Source organism: Pristiophorus japonicus, chromosome 13, assembly GCF_044704955.1.
Source record: "Pristiophorus japonicus isolate sPriJap1 chromosome 13, sPriJap1.hap1, whole genome shotgun sequence".
NCBI classification, from domain to species: Eukaryota; Metazoa; Chordata; class Chondrichthyes; family Pristiophoridae; genus Pristiophorus; species Pristiophorus japonicus.
This window is the reverse complement of record NC_091989.1, coordinates 77,147,642-77,167,193: the sequence shown is the minus strand read 5'-3', so window position 1 is coordinate 77,167,193 and position 19,552 is coordinate 77,147,642. Positions and strand designations below refer to the sequence as shown.

The window sequence follows — 19,552 nt, the reverse complement described above, 5'->3', positions numbered from 1 at the left end:
ATGCCGGGGTTTATAATAGACATTTATCCAGTAAGCCAAAAGTTCCACGAGTGGATCATTTATTATATCTTAGTGTCAAGCAGGACTACGGTTAGTATTCAAGCATGCTTTAGTTGGACATATTCCTGGAGGTTTTACACATCAGTACTCAGCCTCCACTATTGGTTTACCAACAGGTCCATCCTCGCCTTCCCAAACTGAAGAAGAAACAGAGACTCATTACCTGACTGGTTGATTCTCAACTTCAAATAGCCCTTTCACGCCTCCCCTCCCCCAATTCCAATGGTTTTTTAACAAATGAAATATTTAAATATCACACCATTTTTTTTTTAACCAATCCTTTGATTTTCCTGCAGGATCTTTCGCACCAGTGCCCTGGAGATCAATCTTCAATTCCTGGAAACGCTGGAACAATCCTGGATGGTTGGCAAACTAACCCAGCGTCTCCCCACGCAGCAGGGCACAAGGTAGAGAAGGGGATGGATAAGTTAAATCTGGAATACTTCACATGGAAATAAAGAAAGTGAAGATCGTGTGTGTATATATATTCTCAGACTGTGGGCAGAGAATTTATTACCCATTCCCAATTTCCCTTGAGAAGACAGAGGTGGACTTCTTGAACGACTGCAGTCTGTGTGGTGAAGGTACTCCCTCAGTGCTGTCAGGGAGGGAGTTTTAGGATTTTTACACAGCAATGCTGAAGGAACAGCAATGTATTTCCAAGGCAGGGTGGTGTGCGACTTGGAAGTGATAGTGTTCCTATGCGCCGGCTGCCTTCGTCATTCTAGGTGGTACAGGTTGCAGGTTTGGGAGGCGCTGTCAAAGGACCCTTGGCGAGTTGCTGCAGTGCACCCTGCGCTGGTGGGGGAACAGCGTGGTTGTCTAAAGTGGTGGATGGGCTGCCAATCAAGTGGACAAAGCTCAGTGGGAAAGTAAGCTGTGAGGAGGACACAAAGAGTCTGCAAAGGGATATAGACTAGTTAAATGAGTGGGTAATAAGGTGGCAGATGGTGTATAATGTGGGAAAAGTGAGGTTATTCACTTTGGCAGGAATAGAAAAACAGAATTTTTTTTAAATGGTGAGAAACTATTAAATGTTGGTGTTGAGAGAGACAGGAAACACACAGTTAGCACGCAGGTAAAGTAAACAATTAGGAAGGCAAATTGCATGTTGGCCTTTCTTTCAAAGGGGTTGGACTACAAGAGTAAGGATGGCTTGCTACAGTTGTACAAAGCTTTGGGGAGACCACAACTGGCATACTGTGCAATTGTGGTCTCCTTATCTGAGGAAGGATATACTTGCCTTGGAGGCGGTGCAATGGAGGTTCACTAGATTGATCCCAGGGATGAGAGAGATTGAAACTATACTCTCTGAACTTTAGAAACATAAGATTCTGAGGGGGATTGACAGGGTAGATGCTGAAAGGCTGTTTTATTTGGCTGGAAAGTCTAGAACCGGGGGCATAATCTCAGGATAAGGATTGGCCATTTAAGATTTATGAGGAATTTCTTCACTGAGGATTGTGAATGTTTGGACTGTAGATGCTGAATCGCTGAGTATATTCAAGGCTTAGATAGATATATTTTTGGACTCGAGGGGAATCAAGGGATATGGAGATAGGGAGGGAAAGTGACAGAGCAGGCTAGAGGGGCCATATGGCCTACTCCTGCTCTAATTCTTAGGTTCCTGGATAGTGTCAAGCTTCTTGTTGTTGGAGCTGCACGTATCCAGGCAAGTGGAGAGCAATGCACCCTTTAAACTGCGCAAAAACCGCGCAGCGCGAAGTTTGAATGGCCGCACAGCTGAAAACAAATGAGGGGAACATTTGTAGACAATATTCCATCACACTCCTGATTTGTGCCTGGAGATGCTTCAGCAAGTGAGGAGGTGAGTCACTTGCCACAGACCACCCAGCCTCTGACCTGCTCTTGTAGCCACAGCAGTTATGGTCCTGGTCCAGTTGAGTTTCTGGTCAATGGTGACCTCCAGGATGTTGATGGCGAGGCATTCAGCATGGTAATGCCACTGAACGTCAAGAGGATGTCGTTAGACTCTCTGTTGTTGGAGATGGGCATTGCCTGGTACTTGCCAATTACCAGCCCAGGGCTGGATGTTGTCCAGGTTTTACAGAATGCAGGCACGGACTGCTTCATTATCTGAGGAATTACAAATGGAGCTGAACACTGCATAAATACAAAACAGCACAATCTGTAACTTACCCTGAGCAATGGCCGAGGGGAGGAGAGTCCATCAGTTCAATATATTCTACATTTGATAGTATACCACTAGTGCTGTAATAAAACACCTGAGCAAAGCCCAAAGCTGTGGAATTCCCTCCCTAAACTTCTCTCTCTTCCCTTCAGAGGCTCCTTAAAGCCTAGCTCTTTGGCCAAGCTATGGTCATTTGTTCTAATGCCCCTTGTGTGACTCGGTGTCAATTTTGGTTTTGATAACGCTCCGGTGAAACTACTGTTAAAGGCACGACATCAATGCAAGTTGTTTAGAGATCAATCAGTATACATAAAATGCTGAGAGCATTGCTGAGAGATTCACCAGGAAACCTGAAATGTGCCTTTAGTTTGGTGTACCTGGTAAAAGGGCCTAGACTGGAAAGGCTGACCTGACCGTCCTCTCTCCACAGATATTGCCTGACAGTTCCCAGCATCTGCGGTATTTTGCTTTTTGTACAATAGCTACTGGTCACTTTAAGAAAAATCACTAACAAAATACAGAAATGCCAGTTTTAGTTTACTAATTGATTTTTATCATACACAAATACACACAACTCATTTGTTTGCTGCTGTTTTAATACTCAGAATCTTATTGCCATCATCCTAACATGTAGCTATATACAAACAAGTAAAACATCACAGATTTTTTTCCTAATAAAATCAGTTACAATCTGTTTAAAAAAATACAGCCAAAATAGAATTTACACTTGTAGTCTGATTTCAAGACATTTACAGGAGCATTTATACAAAAAGCACGGTGGGGAAATGTCTGAGGGGGATACTGATGGTATCGAGATTGAGCGATCACTAGTGTATAACACAGATATGGAATGCAAAGCACTTCAAACCATAGAGCACACTGTCCTTTGAGGGTTCAGACTACACCTCAGTCCATGTGTATAATATATATAGCAAGTGACACTAATGTTATACACAGCTTCGGCAAACCATCTTATGGCCGCTAACACAGGAATACAAAAACGATTCATGATTGTCGTGGCAACAACTAAAATTATTGGGTGTTAAGTTTCCTCTGTTACCTGCATTACTAGGTGTTTCTCAAGTAATGGAATCGTTTTGCTTTTCTGATGGGTTAGCTATTGATGAATCAAACGGTGCAATTTAAAATCACCAGCATTCGCTCCAGTGGTCTGCCTCCCCAGCCAAAGTGCTCAGTCAAACCTTTATGTAAGGAACACATTTCATTAACATAGAATCTAGTGACTGCATTGACCTAAAGTTCTTGTATGTGGTTTTCGAATGTGCCTTTGAAAGGGAGTAAATTTGCTTTTCGGAACATGCAAGAGACCTGATTATGTACTGCACAGGGTGGGTGGGGGGCTTAAAGAATCAGACACAAAAAGGCTTTTTAAATTATATATTTTCTTTTTTATACAAAATAGTCAACTTAAGTTATCCTGCAAAAGCTGGTGAGAAAGCTAGCAATAGTCAGAAGTTTCATCTTATACGGTTTCAATTCCTCCCCCCCCAACTTCACAAACCAAAAAAAACCCACCCACCCCCACTTAAAAAAAATAAACGCAGATTCTGGCCTGATGGAAATCTGCAGCAGGTTAGGACTGCTGAATGAAAAGACTTCCTTCAAAGGAACCGAAGATTAGTAGCGAAAGGAACCCAACAAACAGGCCATATAATCTCTCGCTCCTCAATACTAGCATTGCTTTCGGTTCCAAGTGTTTAACAGGACATTTTGTAAAATTCTAAAGTTGAATATTGTAAACCACAATTCTTACAGAAAACATGTATTTGCGAATGGCATTCCGTAAAACATTTCGATGCAGGTAAAGTTTCCACTGTGGTGCAGCAGAAAACGTTGCTGCAACACTAAAAACTGGCTAAACCTGTAACTGTACAGACTAAACACCTATCAACCATCGAGTTTATTGCAACAGAAATTTGAAGTTACTGTACTTCAGGAAATATTAGCACAAAGAAAATTGTGTGCAGCCCAAAACTGCCAGGACTTGTAGCCATGAGAGGTAATTTTCCAGCAAATTTAAATGTGCGAAAATAGCAAAATGTATTCAAATTTTACGGTTTACGGTATCTGCCACTGATACTCCTTTTGGGGGAAGGGAAGTCCACTTTCCTTATGGACTGGGGCCGTTACCTGCGAAATCACAGATTTCTACTGTGCATTTAATGACCTTTTATCAGGATAATGGTTGAAAAACAAATGGCTTGGGGGGGGGGGGGGGGGTTGGGGAAAGAAACTGGGATACAGAATGGGAATAAAACTTTGCATTGTTGTTTTCTCGACAGCTATCAAAGTGCTACAGTAAGTTTTTTTTTTTACAGCTGTTTTTTAAACTCATCCAATTCTTTGAGTCAAATTTATATTCTGCTAATTAGCACTTCTGTGCGTGACTTCAGTATAAAAGGGAGACTGTTTCCTTGGGATGTTCACCAGTTGGGTCTGGGTTGCGGGTCCACTGAAGATCAGGCGGGCTTCAGTGAGTTTGCAATTATACATCACTCTACATGAACAGGACGACAAGATCTAACACTAGCTTGGCATGGTAGCACTGCAAAATAATATTTGCCATCTCTCCTGCTTTCCCTTATATTCTTATTCATTAAAAGAATACAGAATGTGATACATCAATAAAATTAAGCTACCAGATACAATGACTTATTCATTTGATAAAGACAAATTTGTCAGCTATTCACATAGTTGTCCAATATTTGCCCCAAAATGTGTGGATCCACATCTAAATGCTATGCTATATATAGGAACAGTCTCAGACATGCAACATCAGTGCTTTATCAATATGTTACTGAAACATTAAACAAGCCCATATTTCTCAAATGACTGTTTAGTCAAATACAGTCCTATAAAAATTATTTTAAAAAAATCGGGGTAAACACAAATATATGATCGTGGCGTTTTTCAACCCAAGCTGTACACGCATTCTGCAAACTGCAGAAACTAACAATTTAAAAAAAGGAAGGGATCATTCATGGTCACTTTTTATTATTACAATTGCTATCAAGCACAATTCAATGAAAAATATTCACAGTCTACTCCCCATCAATTGTTTTTTCTCGTTCTCTTCTTTTATAAAGACTACCCCGTGATTTCTTTGTACACTAACAACCTGCAATTGTCCCTCATTGGTGAAGTGAAGGCGAAGCTTCCAGCAGGTCGTTACAATTGTTCATCGGTGTTAAATCACACTGCAGATCCTGTGATCTGACTGTTGTATTCTGCAGTTTCCATTCGCAATATGTAAGGTATTATACTGTCAATCTGCACATTTCCTATTAGTCCGGCAAAGAACAGTTCTTCTGTGATAGCGGAACTCATGAGTCGTAGTGCTGGCAATCTAAGAAGAAGCCTCGATAACCTGAAAAAAACACAGACTAAATGATAAATACATCAGTTAGAGCTTTACCTTTTATGTTGCAAGACATTTGCACTCAAGTCATACACCAGCTATTCACAGAAAAAACATAGAAACATAGAAATTTACAGTGCAGGAGGCCATTTCAGGTCATCGTGTCCGCACCGGCCGACAAAGAGCCGCACGGCCCTTGATCAGCAGTCCTGAAGGTTACATATAAACCTATGAACGATGACGGAAAGGCAAAGAGCACCCAGCCCAACCAGTCCGCCTCACACAACTCCAACACCCCTTATACTGGATTCTACATTCCACCTCAACCGGAGCCATGTGATCTCCTGGGAGAGGCAAAAACCAGATAAAAACCCAGGCCAATTTAGCGAGTAAAAATCTGGGAAAATTCCTCTCCCACCCATCCAGGCGATTGAAACTAGTCCAGATCATCATCCTGGCCATATCTGATTCCCTGCAGTATTTACCATTATATCTGTGCCGTCCAACAAAAGGTCATCCAGTCTAATCCCAATTACCAGCTCTAGGTCCGTAACCCTGCAGGTCACTGCACTCCAAGTGCCCATCCAAGCATCTCTTAAAAGTAGTGAGGGTTTCTACATCCACCACTCTTCCAGGCAGCGAGTTCCAGATGTCCACAACCCTCTGCATAAAGAACCCCCCCCCCTCTCAAATTGTGGAAATATATTTTTATCTAAGCTGATACTACATGGTATTTTTGTGCCCTTTTTAATATATAACAAAATGGAGTCTTGGTCCTTCCAGAAATTTCTGCATAAAGCAGTCGCTTGCATAAACAGCTAAACCTGGCTTGAAAGGGCTGATAGCCATCAGACAGCTAGGAGGCAAGTCCTGCTGAGACAAGTACCCCCCCCCCCCCATGGTGCTCTCATATTGTCGATACAACACCAGTTCCATGCCACCCCACCCTTTTCGAAGTACTCAAACCACCAGCCATTATCTCTTGTAGAGACCTCATCCATTTGATGCAAAAAGATAACTGACTAGGAAACTGGACAATCCTGACACAATGCAAGACAGGTAATAGCTCATTACCACACTCGCATGGAGTAATGGCCGGCTGGCCAACTAATAACCCTGACAAAAGGAAATATCTGGAAACCATGTCAGGACAAGGATGTAGTAATGAACTCTTTATCTGTATTCACTGACTGCGAGACAGAGCCAATACATAGGGAGAGGGCCATAACTTGGGTTTTACTGTATAAATATCTCGTGAAATTGTACCATTGCAGAGGTGTTCACTTAGCCATTGACTGAGTGTGACCTTTCTCTTGCTAGCAAGTAAATTAAAGAAACTTCTGCCGGAGTTGAAGGTGTCTGAGTCATTTATCGGAGGTCGAGATTTCGACAGTTACTTCTTGGAGGTTCCACCAAGATGCATACTCTCTGCCCTGTGAGTAAAACGGATACAGGCATAGTGCCTCTCCAGTGAAAGGCTTCAGTGGCCAAAACAAGGTGAGCCTTTTGCTCACAAGAGGTTTCTTCACTGTTGAATCGCATATGTAATCTGTTGTCCACAGGGGAGGTACTGCAATCTACGAGACTCGACATTTAAATGCTAAAGTTATTTTTTTATAACCATTTCTTTCTCAGCTCGCAAACAGAAGAGAACTGGTTCTGGAAAAATCTCGAAACAGCCCGGGGAAGGTTTCAGTAGGTAAGGTAGAGTCAGCGCTATTAGGGGAAAAAAGAAGGTTCTTAAGTGATAAGATTAGAAAAAAAGTGCTAATCGATCGAAGGTTCTTATGTGATGAGTTAATTCGGAAAAGGTTCTTGTGATAAGAGTAGGAAAAAAAAAGCGCAATCGATCGAAGGTTCTTATGTGATAAGAGTTAGGGTAATGGAACCATAAGTTTTATAAGTTTTATTAGGATAAGTTAAGGACTCGGTCTGTAGTGGCATACAACGCAGACTGAGAATTGATTATTTGTTTAGATAAAGTTTAAGGTTATGATTTGTATACTCGCATGAATGTTGTTTGTCCTAGTTGTCCTTGTTATACTGTTGTGTGCAATACCTTTGTGCGACATTGCAATTAGAGAAACGGGAAGAGTCACTAGGGAAAATTGTGATTCGGGAAAAACAAGGATTGATTAAGAAAAGAAACAGTAACTAATTGATCAACTACGATTGGTTCGTGCCAACATATCTCACACACCCAGACTGAGCCCGAATTAAGAGCCTTTTCAGGCCACGTAACGGCCAGGAGAAGTGGGCGTAAAGAACTCGGTTGGCCGAAAGGATTGAGAGATCAGAAACTGTGGAAAATCTTAATCATCCAGAATGGGTGCCGGAACAAGTTAAAACACCATAAAAGGCACATCAGCCTATGTCATGCTCCAGAATTGTGGTCAGTCTTCAATTGACCAAAAAAAAGGGGTAAAGTGGACTAAGGGTGAAAACAGGCCATTTCCACCCGATGGTTCATTTAATTGAGAGAACAACATGTCTAGAGGAGTGTCTTATAAAGAGATCCAGGTAGAAGAGGTAAAAAAAAAGGAAAGTCATTGAAAAGGCCTGGGTTCTGATTCTTCAAGCTCATGTAAAATTAACAGAGGAAGTAAATCAATATGTAAAAAAAAAGAGAACCTGATAGTGACTTATGGATTCAAAAAAAAATAAAGCTGGCCAAAAAAAAAGCTTTATTGAATGGAGAAAGACTTTTGTGAATGTCTTGTCTTTGAATGAGAGTGCTTCTGTGTTTTTTTTCTCATGTGTCTGGAAACCTGTTTGGAAAGGTTGTGGAACTGCCTGTTTGTTTTAGCTCCACCCACTTTTTCAAACAGAGTGAAGTTTTTAACCCTTCATAGTATTGTCCTGTATGTGGGAAGTTTAAGACATTTTAAGTTAGAAACGCAGGTGTGGATTTATTCGGATGAGAAGTTACGGAGCTAGAAAATGCACAAAGGTTAGGTTTGTTGAGACATGGTCCCGGTGGTTAAAAAGAGAATTTATTTGACACACTCACTTACTTGTCGAAAGAAGACACGAAATCATTGATTATATTGGTATGAAAGACATAAATTTAGTCTAGGAGTAAGATAAAGAACGGGGAAGGGAAGTTGTAATGCCTTTTTTTAAAAAAAAAGCCTGTGTGTGTCTCTCGAGGTGCAGGCTGGGGGAGTACGCTCCCATTGTCCTTGGTGTAAAATCTTGACGCGAAAACTTCTAGCTCAGTAAGAGGATTTGTTTTTTTGATAGAGTGGCAGTACAATAGTTTAATTGGGATTTTGATCTCCTTGATCAACATTTTGGGTATATTGGAAAAATCTTCGGGTTGGAAGCCTTTTATTAAAATTAGAAAACAAGTACTTTACATTCTGTGATCTGTGAATCACTATACGCATAAATGAGAAGTCCGTGTAACACACCGATTCTTCCGGTTCAGAAGCCCAATAGTGACAAATGGAGGTTTGTCCATGACGTACGAGCTGTGAATGAATCTATTATATTCTCACAATGCTTAAGAAGGATTTGGAATGAAGTATCCCGGAATGCTTTCCAGAGTCTTAAGCAGTCCCTCACTTCAGCACCAGCCTTGGGATTACCAGATTCAACTAAGCTATTCAACTTATTTGTGCATCACAAAATTGGGTTTTGCACAATCTGTTTTGACTCAGTTACATGGGGACAGGCAGTGACCGGTAGTGTATTTCAGTACCCAACGGCACGCGGACTACCAGGATGTCTTCCTTCGCTGGCAGCAGCTTATTACGCTATACAACAGGCTCAGACAATAACTCTAAATCATCAGACCATTCTATACATCCCACACTGTCGAGATTTTACTTACTAAATGTGCCACCCAACACCTAACCTCCGCAAGAATCACTAAATATGAAGTTGAACTGTTACCAAATCCGAACCTTATAATTGCTCAGATCCGCCACCCACTATTAATGACGTGCTGACCTTTCAGACACAGGCCAGTACGGAGCAGGTGGTGACCTGGACGAAGGATCAATGTTATGAAAATCCAGAAGGAATATGGGTTCACCACGACGGCCGCGTGGTGGCGCCCAAATTCTTACTTCCATGGATTGCCCGATGTGTTCATACATTCACACATGCGGGCAAAGGGGGGATGGCAGATTATATTTTGGCAACTTGGTATGCACCAGGTATTTCGGCAATAGCAAAACAAATCTGTGAAAATTGTGTTACCTGTCAGACAATGAATCCGGGTAAGACGGAAAAAGTAGAATCTGCCTCCCACCCAAATCCAGTCGGGCCTTTTGTACATTTACAAATGGATTTTATTGAATTACCTATGTGTATGGGATTCAAGTATGTATTAGTTATTGTAGATGTGTTCTCTAGATGGATTGAAGCCTTTCCATGTAAAAAGGCCGATGCCACTACTGTTGCTAAATGTTTGTTAAAAGAAATCGTACCGCACTTCGGAATCCCTGCTAAGCTTTCTAGTGATAACGGGTCACATTTCACGGGAACTGTTATAAGAGAAATGTGTAAAGCTTTGCAAATTAATCAACATTTTCATTGCAGTTATCATCCACAATCAACTGGACTTGTTGAAAGATATAATGGAATGCTTAAAAATAAGCTGGCAAAACTATGCAATGACACTGGACTGAAATGGACAGAACTGCTGCCCTTAGCTTTGATGGTAATGCGATCTGCAACCAACAGAACAACAGGCCTGTCACCGCATGAGATAGTTATGGGACGTCCCCAACGACTACCTTTTACAGCACCATTTACTGCAAAACAAATGGACATCCACAAAATGGAGGAAAATATGTTGAGTTATTGTATTGCACTGACCAAATGTATTTCCAGCTTTCATTCACAGGTAAAGGAAGCTCAAGTCGAGCCAGCGGAAGGGAAGTGTCATAACCTGGAGCCCGGGGAATTCGTTGACATCAAAATCTTTAAAAGAAAAAGCAGTCTACAGCCAAGATTTGAAGGACCATACCAGGTCTTGCTGGCGACCAATACTGCAATCAAGGTAAAGGAAAGACCAACATGGATCCATGCGTCCCATTGCAAAAGGGCACCCAAACAGGAGGAAGGGAAGAAGGGATCAGAGGAATAGAAAAAGGAAGACTGAATAAGGAACTGTATGGACTATGGGGACTGATGGTGCTGGGCTTGACAGGGATTTGCTTTGCATTATTGATAATACCAGGGGTACAGACACACCACCGAAGGGAACTGCAAGTAAACGTATTTATGGCACTAAGTCATAAGTATGCTCAAGAAAGAAACTTATCGAGTTGTTGGATATGTTCCCATGTACCTGTCCACTCCAAAGGGGGTATTCCCCTGAGATCTGTCCCCTTTAACGAATTAGAAATGGCAGAATGGTTGATAGTGCAAAATAGGACAAACCTAAACAAGGTGTCAGAAACGAAGGATCTAACAGAATGGAGGTCAGCAGGGTATAAACTTACAACCTTCCAGGGATGGTACCAGCCCAATTATAATAATAACCGTCAGCCACCCTTCCTAAGTATTACTCCCGGAATAGGAAATCCTGAAGGTATAATATGCCTAGTGAGTGATGAGACTAAAGGACCAGAAATGGGACGCAGCAAGTGTTCCCAAATGACTAAATGGCAAGCCACAACTAATCCCACTGATGGGAGAAAGATAGCAACCGTTGACTGGACAATGGTCCATAACAAAGCCCCAGGTGAAGGGTGGGACGGTGAGACCACTCAAGTATGGATGGCGCGAAAGGACCAGGAGCTGACGTCCTATAAGTGCACCTACTTTATTTGTGGCCATAAAGCCTACCCATGGTTACCAGCCAACTGGACAGGATCCTGTTACTTAGGATATGTGGTACCCTTTATCAGATCAATAAAGACTCTAAGGGATGCCTATGGAAGTCATAGACTTAAACAGGATTTGACATGGCTAAACGGAATATTCAAGGTAATGGTGCCACCCTATGGAATAGCATCAACCGAATGGCAGTTACGGGAACTGGCTAACTTAGTCGAATCAGTAGCCAACGCAACTTCCCAAGCCTTTGAAGGGGTGAATGATGAAATGGTAGCTATTCGAACAGTGGCTCTCAAATCGTATGGCCTTAGATTATCTCCTAGCCAAGGAAGGAGAGACATGCGCATTAATAGGTGGAGAATGCTGTACGTATATCCCGGATAAATCAGAAGAAATCGGCAGTCTAGCTGAATACATTAGGAAAAAGGTAATCGAGTATAAACACACAGTTGGCCAGGACGGTATCACCTTATGGGGTTGGGCATCGGGATGGTTGGGATCCCTAGGGAGATCTGTGGTACAGGGTTTGATCATATTCCTGCTAATAGTCTTCGCCCTCAATCTATTATTTGTCTTGGTTAAGTGTTGCTGTGCCAGGGTGGGAAAAACCATGTTACCTACCGAGACCACGGCTAGAGTTATGGTAGCAACTACTGAAGGCTCTTGTGTGGAAATGAAAATAGAGAGACTGTACAAAATCAGAATGGATTAAGTTGTCCTTGTGAAGGACAAAATGGGGGAATGTGAAAATGTATTTTTATCTAAGCTGATATCACACAATATTTTTGTGCCCTTTTTAATATATAACAAAATGGAGTCCTGGTCCTTCCAGAAATTTCTGCATAAAGCAGTCGCTTGCATAAACAGCTAAACCTGGCTTGAAAGGGCTGATAGCCACCAGACAGCTAGGAGGCAAGTCCTGCTGAGACAAGTACCCCCCATGGTGCTCTCCTATTGTCTATATGACACCAGTTCCATGCCACCCCACCCTTTTCGAAGTACTCAAACCACCAGCCATTATCTCTTGTAGAGACCTCATCCATTTGATGCAAAAAGATAACTGACTAGGAAACTGGACAATCCTGACACAATGCAAGACAGGTAATAGCTCATTACCACACTCGCATGGAGTAATGGCCGGCTGGCCAACTAATAACCCTGACAAAAGGAAATATCTGGAAACCATGTCAGGACAAGGATGTAGTAATGAACTCTTTATCTGTATTCACTGACTGCGAGACAGAGCCAATACACAGAGAGGGCCATAACTTGGGTTTTACTGTATAAATATCTCGTGAAACTATACCATTTCGGAGGTGTTCACTTAGCCATTGACTGAGTGTGACCTTTCCCTTGCTAGCAAGTAAATTAAAGAAACTTCTGCCGGAGTTGAAGGTGTCTGAGTCATTTAGCGGAGGTCGAGATTTCGACAAAATCCCTTCTAAACCTTCTACCAACCACCTTAAAACTATGCCCCCTCTGATAGGAAACGGGAGCGACTAGCGATGTTTACTTTTTTTTGGTGTGTGGTCCCTTTAAATTTGCTGCGCGGCAGATGTTCCTGCGGCTGCAGCTGGTGAGTGGCCTGCACGAGACCTCCGATTGGTGCACACCTTAGGGGCAACATTGGTGACCAGCATAGGGGACAGACAGAGCGAGGAGAGGTGCAAGTTTGAGCTGGAAGTTGTACATGGGCTGGGGGCAGGAGATTGGGATTGGAAAGGGGAGGAGGTTTGGGACGGAAGATTGGGACTTGGGGCAGGTTAACAGGGAAACAAGGGTCAAGAGACTGGGATTCAGGGCAGGGTTAATGGGACTGAGGGTTTGGGACAGGGAGTGGGGTTCAGGGGCACTGGTGTGGGGCCCAGCATATCCTGCAGAGCTGGGAGCAGCAGCAATGTGGTAAGTGAGAGCGGCACTGAGGGAGCAGTCAGTAAAGGGGCACCGAGAGAGGAGCAATCAGTAAGGGGCACCGAGGGAGGAACAGTCAGTAAGGGGCACCGAGGGAGGAGCAGTCAGTAAGGGGCACCGAGGGAGGAGCAGTCAGTAAGGGGCACCGAGGGAGGAGCAGTCAGTAAGGGGCACCGAGGGAGGAGCAGTCAGTAAGGGGCACCGAGGGAGGAGCAGTCAGTAAGGGGCACTGAGGGAGGAACAGTCAGTAAGGGGCACCGAGGGAGGAGCAGTCAGTAAGGGGCACTGAGGGAGGAGCAGTCAGTAAGGGGCACTGAGGGAGGAGCAGTCAGTAAGGGGCACCGAGGGAGGAGCAGTCAGTAAGGGGCACCGAGGGAGGAGCAGTCAGTAAAGGGGCGAGGGGGAGTGGCACTGAGTGAGGAGCAGTCAATAAAGGGGCGAGAGGGGCCGCACTGAGGGAGGAGCAGTCAGTAAAGGGGCGAGGGGGAGTGGCACTGAGTGAGGAGCAGTCAGTAAAGGGGCGAGGGGGAGTGGCACTGAGTGAGGAGCAGTCAGTAAAGGGGCGAGGGGGAGTGGCACTGAGTGAGGAGCAGTCAGTAAAGGGGCGAGAGGGGCCGCACTGAGGGAGGAGCAGTCAGTAAAGGGGCGAGAGGGGCCGCACTGAGTGAGGAGCAGTCAGTAAAGGGGCGAGGGGGAGTGGCACTGAGTGAGGAACAGTCAGTAAAGGGGCGAGAGGGGCCGCACTGAGGGAGGAGCAGTCAGTAAAGGGGCGAGCAAAATCTGTGGACCTTACTGTGGGTAAACACTGAACGATTATTTCTGGACGGTGGTCTGGTTATGCCCAAGCTTAAATGGTTTTGGAGTAGGTAATAAAGATCTGAATCCCATAATACAGTACGCAGCAATGTCCTGCACAGTATGTCACGAGTAGTGGCACACCACACTCCTCAGCATTGCCCTGTTTTGTGTAATTTGGAGGAGTAGGATAAGGAAAATGCAAGTTTGCAAAGTACTACCATCCAGAACAGCCCGAGCTAAAGTAATTCAGGCTGAGCAGCCCAATAAGATCACTCTCTGAAACAGAATCCAGAGAGAGATGGGGATGGAAGCAAAAACCTCAGCAAATAATTAATCATGGAATCATAGAAAAATTACAGCACAGAGAGGCCATTCCCCATCGGGTCCGTGCCGATTGAAAGAGAGCTACCCAGCCTAATCCCACTTTCCTGCACAAGGTCCATAGCCCTGTAGGTTCTTTAAGTGCACATCAAGTACTGTTTAAATGTGGTGAGGGTTTCTGCCTCTACCACCCTTTCAGACAGTGAGTTCCAGACCCCCACCACCCTCTGGGTGAAGAAATGTCCCCTCATCGCCCCTCTAATCCTTCTACCAATTACTTTAAATCTGTGCTCCCTGGTTATTGACCCCTCTGCTAAGGGAAATATGCCCTTCCTATCCACTCTATCCAGGCCCCTCATAATTTTATACACCAGCATCTCCAATCTTTCCTCATAGCCAATATTTTTCAGTCCTGGCAATATCCTCGTAAATCTCCTCTCCAGCGCAATCACATCCTTCCTGTAATGTGGTGACCAGAACTGCACGCAGTACTCAAGCTGTGGCCTAACTAATGTTTTATAACAGTTCAAGCATAACTTCCCTGCTCTTGTATTCTATGCCTCTCCGTATGCCTTTTTAACTACCTTTTAAACCTGCTACCTTTAAGGATCTGCAAACATCATAAAATCATAGAAATTTACAGCACGGAAGGAGGCCATTTTGGCCCATCGTGTCCGCACCGGCCAACCAAGAGCTATCCAGCCGAATCCCACTTTCCAGCTCATGGTCCGTAGCCCTGTAGGTTACAGCACTTCAAGTGCACATCCAAGTATTTTTTTTTTTAAATGTAGTGAGGGTTTCTGCCTCTACCACCCTTTCAGGCAGTGAGTTCCAGACCCCCATCACCCTCTGGGTGAAGAAATTTCCCCTCATATCTCTTCTAAACCTCCCAATTACTTTAAATCTATGCTTCCTGATTGTTGACCCATCTGCCAAGGGAAACAGGTCCTTCCTATCCACTCTATCCAGGCCCCTCATAATTTTATACACCTCAATAAGGTCTTTCCTCCCCCCCACCCCCCGCCCAGCCTCCTCTATTCCAAAGAAAACAGACCCAGCATCTCCAATCCTTCCTCATGCCTAAATTCTCCAGTCCAGTCAACATTCTTGTAAATCTCCTCTACACCCTTTCCAGTGCAATTACATCTTTCCTGTAATGTGGTGACCTGAACTGCACGCAGTACTGTAGCTGCGGCCTAACCAGTATTTAATATAACCAGTTCAATCATAACCTCCTTGCTCTTGTATTCCATGCCTCGGCTAATAAAGGCAAGTATCCCGTATGCCTTCTTAACCACCTTATCTACCTGGCCTGCAACCTTCAAGGATCTATGGACAAGCACTCCAAGGTCCCTTTGTTCCTCTACACTTTTCAGTGTCCTACCATTTAATGTGTATTCCTTTGCCTTGTTAGACCTCCCCAAATGCACACACACTTATTCGGATTGAATTCCATTTGCCACTGTTCCGCCCACCTGAACAGTACATTGATATCTTCCTGCAGTCCGCAGCTTTCTTTTTCATTATCAACCACACACCCTATTTTAGTATCATCTGCAAATTTCTTATTCATACTCCAAGGTCCCTCTGTTCCTCCATACCTCACAGTATCCTCCCATTTATTGCAACAGAAAGTTACCAATCAGCAGGCCGGGACCATTGGAGGGAGCAGCGTGAGGCGACATACCACTGCAGGGAGCAGCGCGTGCTGCTGCAGGAGGGCAACGGCTACGAAGCCAGGTCGCTGATTGCAGTGCGGGCAGGCACAGCAGGAGGGCGAAGGAGCGGCAAGAGTTTGTAGAGGGAAGTATCTGGGGCCCAGGAGAGGCGTGAGTTTGGGACTCAGAAGAGGTGAGGGGCCCAGGGGCAGCACGGGTCAGCCCACGCTGTGATATGTGTGCGCACTAGGTCCGTGCAGCAGAGCAGGTCCCCAGTCATCTTGGATAACCCTTGCCACTGGACAAAGACCTCGCTCTGTCAAGCCCGTGTGGTGGCTGGTGTGCAACGGCCACCACACGTTAAAAAAATCCACACACAGGCATCTTCCACCCTTCAACATGTAGTTCGGGATCTGGAGTCTTTGGCCAGGGACTCCCAGGTGTTGGTGGGGATGTTGCACTTTATCAGGGAGGCTTTGAGGGTATTCTTGTAACATTTCCGCTGCCCACCTTTGGCTCGTTTGCCATGAAGGAGTTCCGAGTAGAGTGCTTGCTTTGGGAGTCTCGTGTCTGGCATGCGGACAATGTGACCCGCCCAGTGGAGCTGATCAAGTGTGGTCAGTGCTTCAATGCTGGGGATGTTGGCCTAGTCGAGGATGCTAATGTTGGTGCATCTGTCCTCCCAGGGGATTTGTAGGATCTTGCGGAGACATCGTTGCGGAGACGTCATTATTATGACTGGGGTGTCGGGTCTGATAAAGGGGAACAGCTGAGAGATGGGATTGGAGGGGGTTCCCCCAGAGGCTGGGATTTTAATGAGGCAAATCCATCAAATTGGGAAGGCTGATGTGTCCCTGTCTAAATCCATTGATCTGCTTTTATTTCCACCATTTACTTCAGCACTGGTAATGATAACCAAACAATTCAATGATTGAAGTTAAAAATGATTGAACTGAATAAATTTAAGACAGAGATAGACAGTTTCTTAACCAATAAGGGAATAAGGGTTTATGGGGAGCGGGCAGGGAAGTGGACCCGAGTCCATGATCGGAACAGCCCAAGATCATATGAAATGGCGGAGCAGGCTCGAAGGGCTGAATGGCCTACTCCTGCTCCTATTTCTTATGTTCTTATGTAAAAATAAAGTAGTAACTTTGCCTCAGTCGATTCCACACTACCGATTCACTTGCAAAAAACAATTACAGCTTTTTGTTACAAATAACTGTCTCGCTTGTCTCAAAAGCAAAAGCATTGTTTTTAAAGCTGACAATAGATTTGCTGCAACTTTGGTACTCTCCTCTTAAACTGGGCAGTTTGTATCCCAGATCACATTCGGCACATTAGAATACAAGAACATAAGAAATAGGAGCAGGAGTAGGCCATTCGGCCCCTTGGGTCTGCTTCACCATTAAAGAAGATCATGGCTGATCTGATCCTGGCCTCAACTCCATTTCCCTGCCCGCACCCCGTAACCCTTGACTCCCTTATCTTTCAAAAATCTATCCATCTCGACCTTAATCAGTGGGGGGGGGGGGGGCACTGCGGGAGAGTGGGGGGGGGGGCACTGCGAGAGAGTGGGGGGGGGGGGGCACTGCGGGAGAGCGGGGGGGGCACTGCGGGAGAGCGGGGGGGCACTGCGGGAGAGCGGGGGGGGGCACTGCGGGAGAGGGCACTGCGGGAGAGCGGGGGGGGCACTGCGGGAGAGCGGGGGGGCACTGCGGGAGAGCGGGGGGGGGCACTGCGGGAGAGCGGGGGGGGCACTGCGGGAGAGCGGGGGGGGCACTGCGGGAGAGCGGGGGGGGCACTGCGGGAGAGCGGGGGGGGCACTGCGGGAGAGCGGGGGGGGCACTGCGGGAGAGCGGGGGGGGCACTGCGGGAGAGCGGGGGGGGGCACTGCGGGAGAGGGGGGGGGCACTGCGGGAGAGGGGGGGGGCACTGCGGGAGAGGGGGGGGGCACTGCGGGAGGGGGGGGCACTGCGGGAGAGGGGGGGGCACTGCGGGAGAGGGGGGGGCACTGCGGGAGAGGGGGGGGCACTGCGGGAGAGGGGGGGGCACTGCGGGAGAGTGGGGGGGGCACTGCGGGAGAGTGGGGGGGGGCACTGCGGGAGAGTGGGGGGGGGCACTGCGGGAGAGTGGGGGGGGCACTGCGGGAGAGTGGGGGGGGGCACTGCGGGAGAGTGGGGGGGGGCACTGCGGGAGAGTGGGGGGGGGGCACTGCGGGAGAGTGGGGGGGGGCACTGCGGGAGAGTGGGGGGGGCACTGCGGGAGAGTGGGGGGGGCACTGCGGGAGAGTGGGGGGGGGCACTGCGGGAGAGTGGGGGGGGGGGCACTGCGGGAGAGTGGGGGGGGGCACTGCGGGAGAGTGGGGGGGGGCACTGCGGGAGAGTGGGGGGGGCACTGCGGGAGAGTGGGGGGGGGCACTGCGGGAGAGTGGGGGGGGGCACTGCGGGAGAGTGGGGGGGGGCACTGCGGGAGAGTGGGGGGGGGCACTGCGGGAGAGTGGGGGGGGGCACTGCGGGAGAGTGGGGGGGGGCACTGCGGGAGAGTGGGGGGGGGCACTGCGGGAGAGTGGGGGGGGGCACTGCGGGAGAGTGGGGGGGGCACTGCGGGAGAGTGGGGGGGGGCACTGCGGGAGAGTGGGGGGGGGCACTGCGGGAGAGTGGGGGGGGGCACTGCGGGAGAGTGGGGGGGGGCACTGCGGGAGAGTGGGGGGGGGCACTGCGGGAGAGTGGGGGGGGGGCACTGCGGGAGAGTGGGGGGGGGCACTGCGGGAGAGTGGGGGGGGGCACTGCGGGAGAGTGTGGGGGGGCACTGCGGGAGAGTGGGGGGGGGCACTGCGGGAGAGTGGGGGGGGGCACTGCGGGAGAGTGGGGGGGGGCACTGCGGGAGAGTGGGGGGGGGCACTGCGGGAGAGTGGGGGGGGGCACTGCGGGAGAGTGGGGGGGGGCACTGCGGGAGAGTGGGGGGGGGCACTGCGGGAGAGTGGGGGGGGCACTGCGGGAGAGTGGGGGGGGGCACTGCGGGAGAGCGGGGGGGGCACTGCGGGAGAGTGGGGGGGGGGCACTGCGGGAGAGTGGGGGGGGGGCACTGCGGGAGAGTGGGGGGGGGCACTGCGGGAGAGTGGGGGGGGGCACTGCGGGAGAGTGGGGGGGGGCACTGCGGGAGAGTGGGGGGGGGCACTGCGGGAGAGTGGGGGGGGCACTGCGGGAGAGTGGGGGGGGGCACTGCGGGAGAGTGGGGGGGGGGCACTGCGGGAGAGTGGGGGGGGGGCACTGCGGGAGAGAGTGAGGGGGGGCACTGCGGGAGACATGACGGTGCAGATTAGGCTCAGAAATTGGTTTACATTGCACCAGTTTTATGCACAAAAACCGGCCAAATGGGTTCCAATTTCTACTGCAGTGCATCCAAATAACTTTGCTGAATGTGGCCCAAACCAAGTTGCCAGGATGTTAGATCAGATCCACCATTGAAAATGAGTTT

The 19,552-nt window shown here is 47.4% G+C and overlaps 1 protein-coding gene across 10 annotated transcripts in view; it reads right to left on the bottom strand.

Moving 5' to 3' along the window:
- Positions 1-2,790: 2,790 nt before the first annotated feature.
- Positions 2,791-19,552, bottom strand: part of nr2c1 (nuclear receptor subfamily 2, group C, member 1) — a 161,237-nt gene continuing 144,475 nt past the window's right edge. For all 10 annotated transcript variants that reach the window (XM_070897679.1, XM_070897682.1, XM_070897677.1 and 7 more), the window contains one exon: positions 2,791-5,600. In XM_070897679.1, coding sequence (XP_070753780.1) covers positions 5,426-5,600 — 175 coding nt within the window. In that variant the 3' untranslated portion in view covers positions 2,791-5,425. The remainder of the gene's footprint in view (positions 5,601-19,552) is intronic.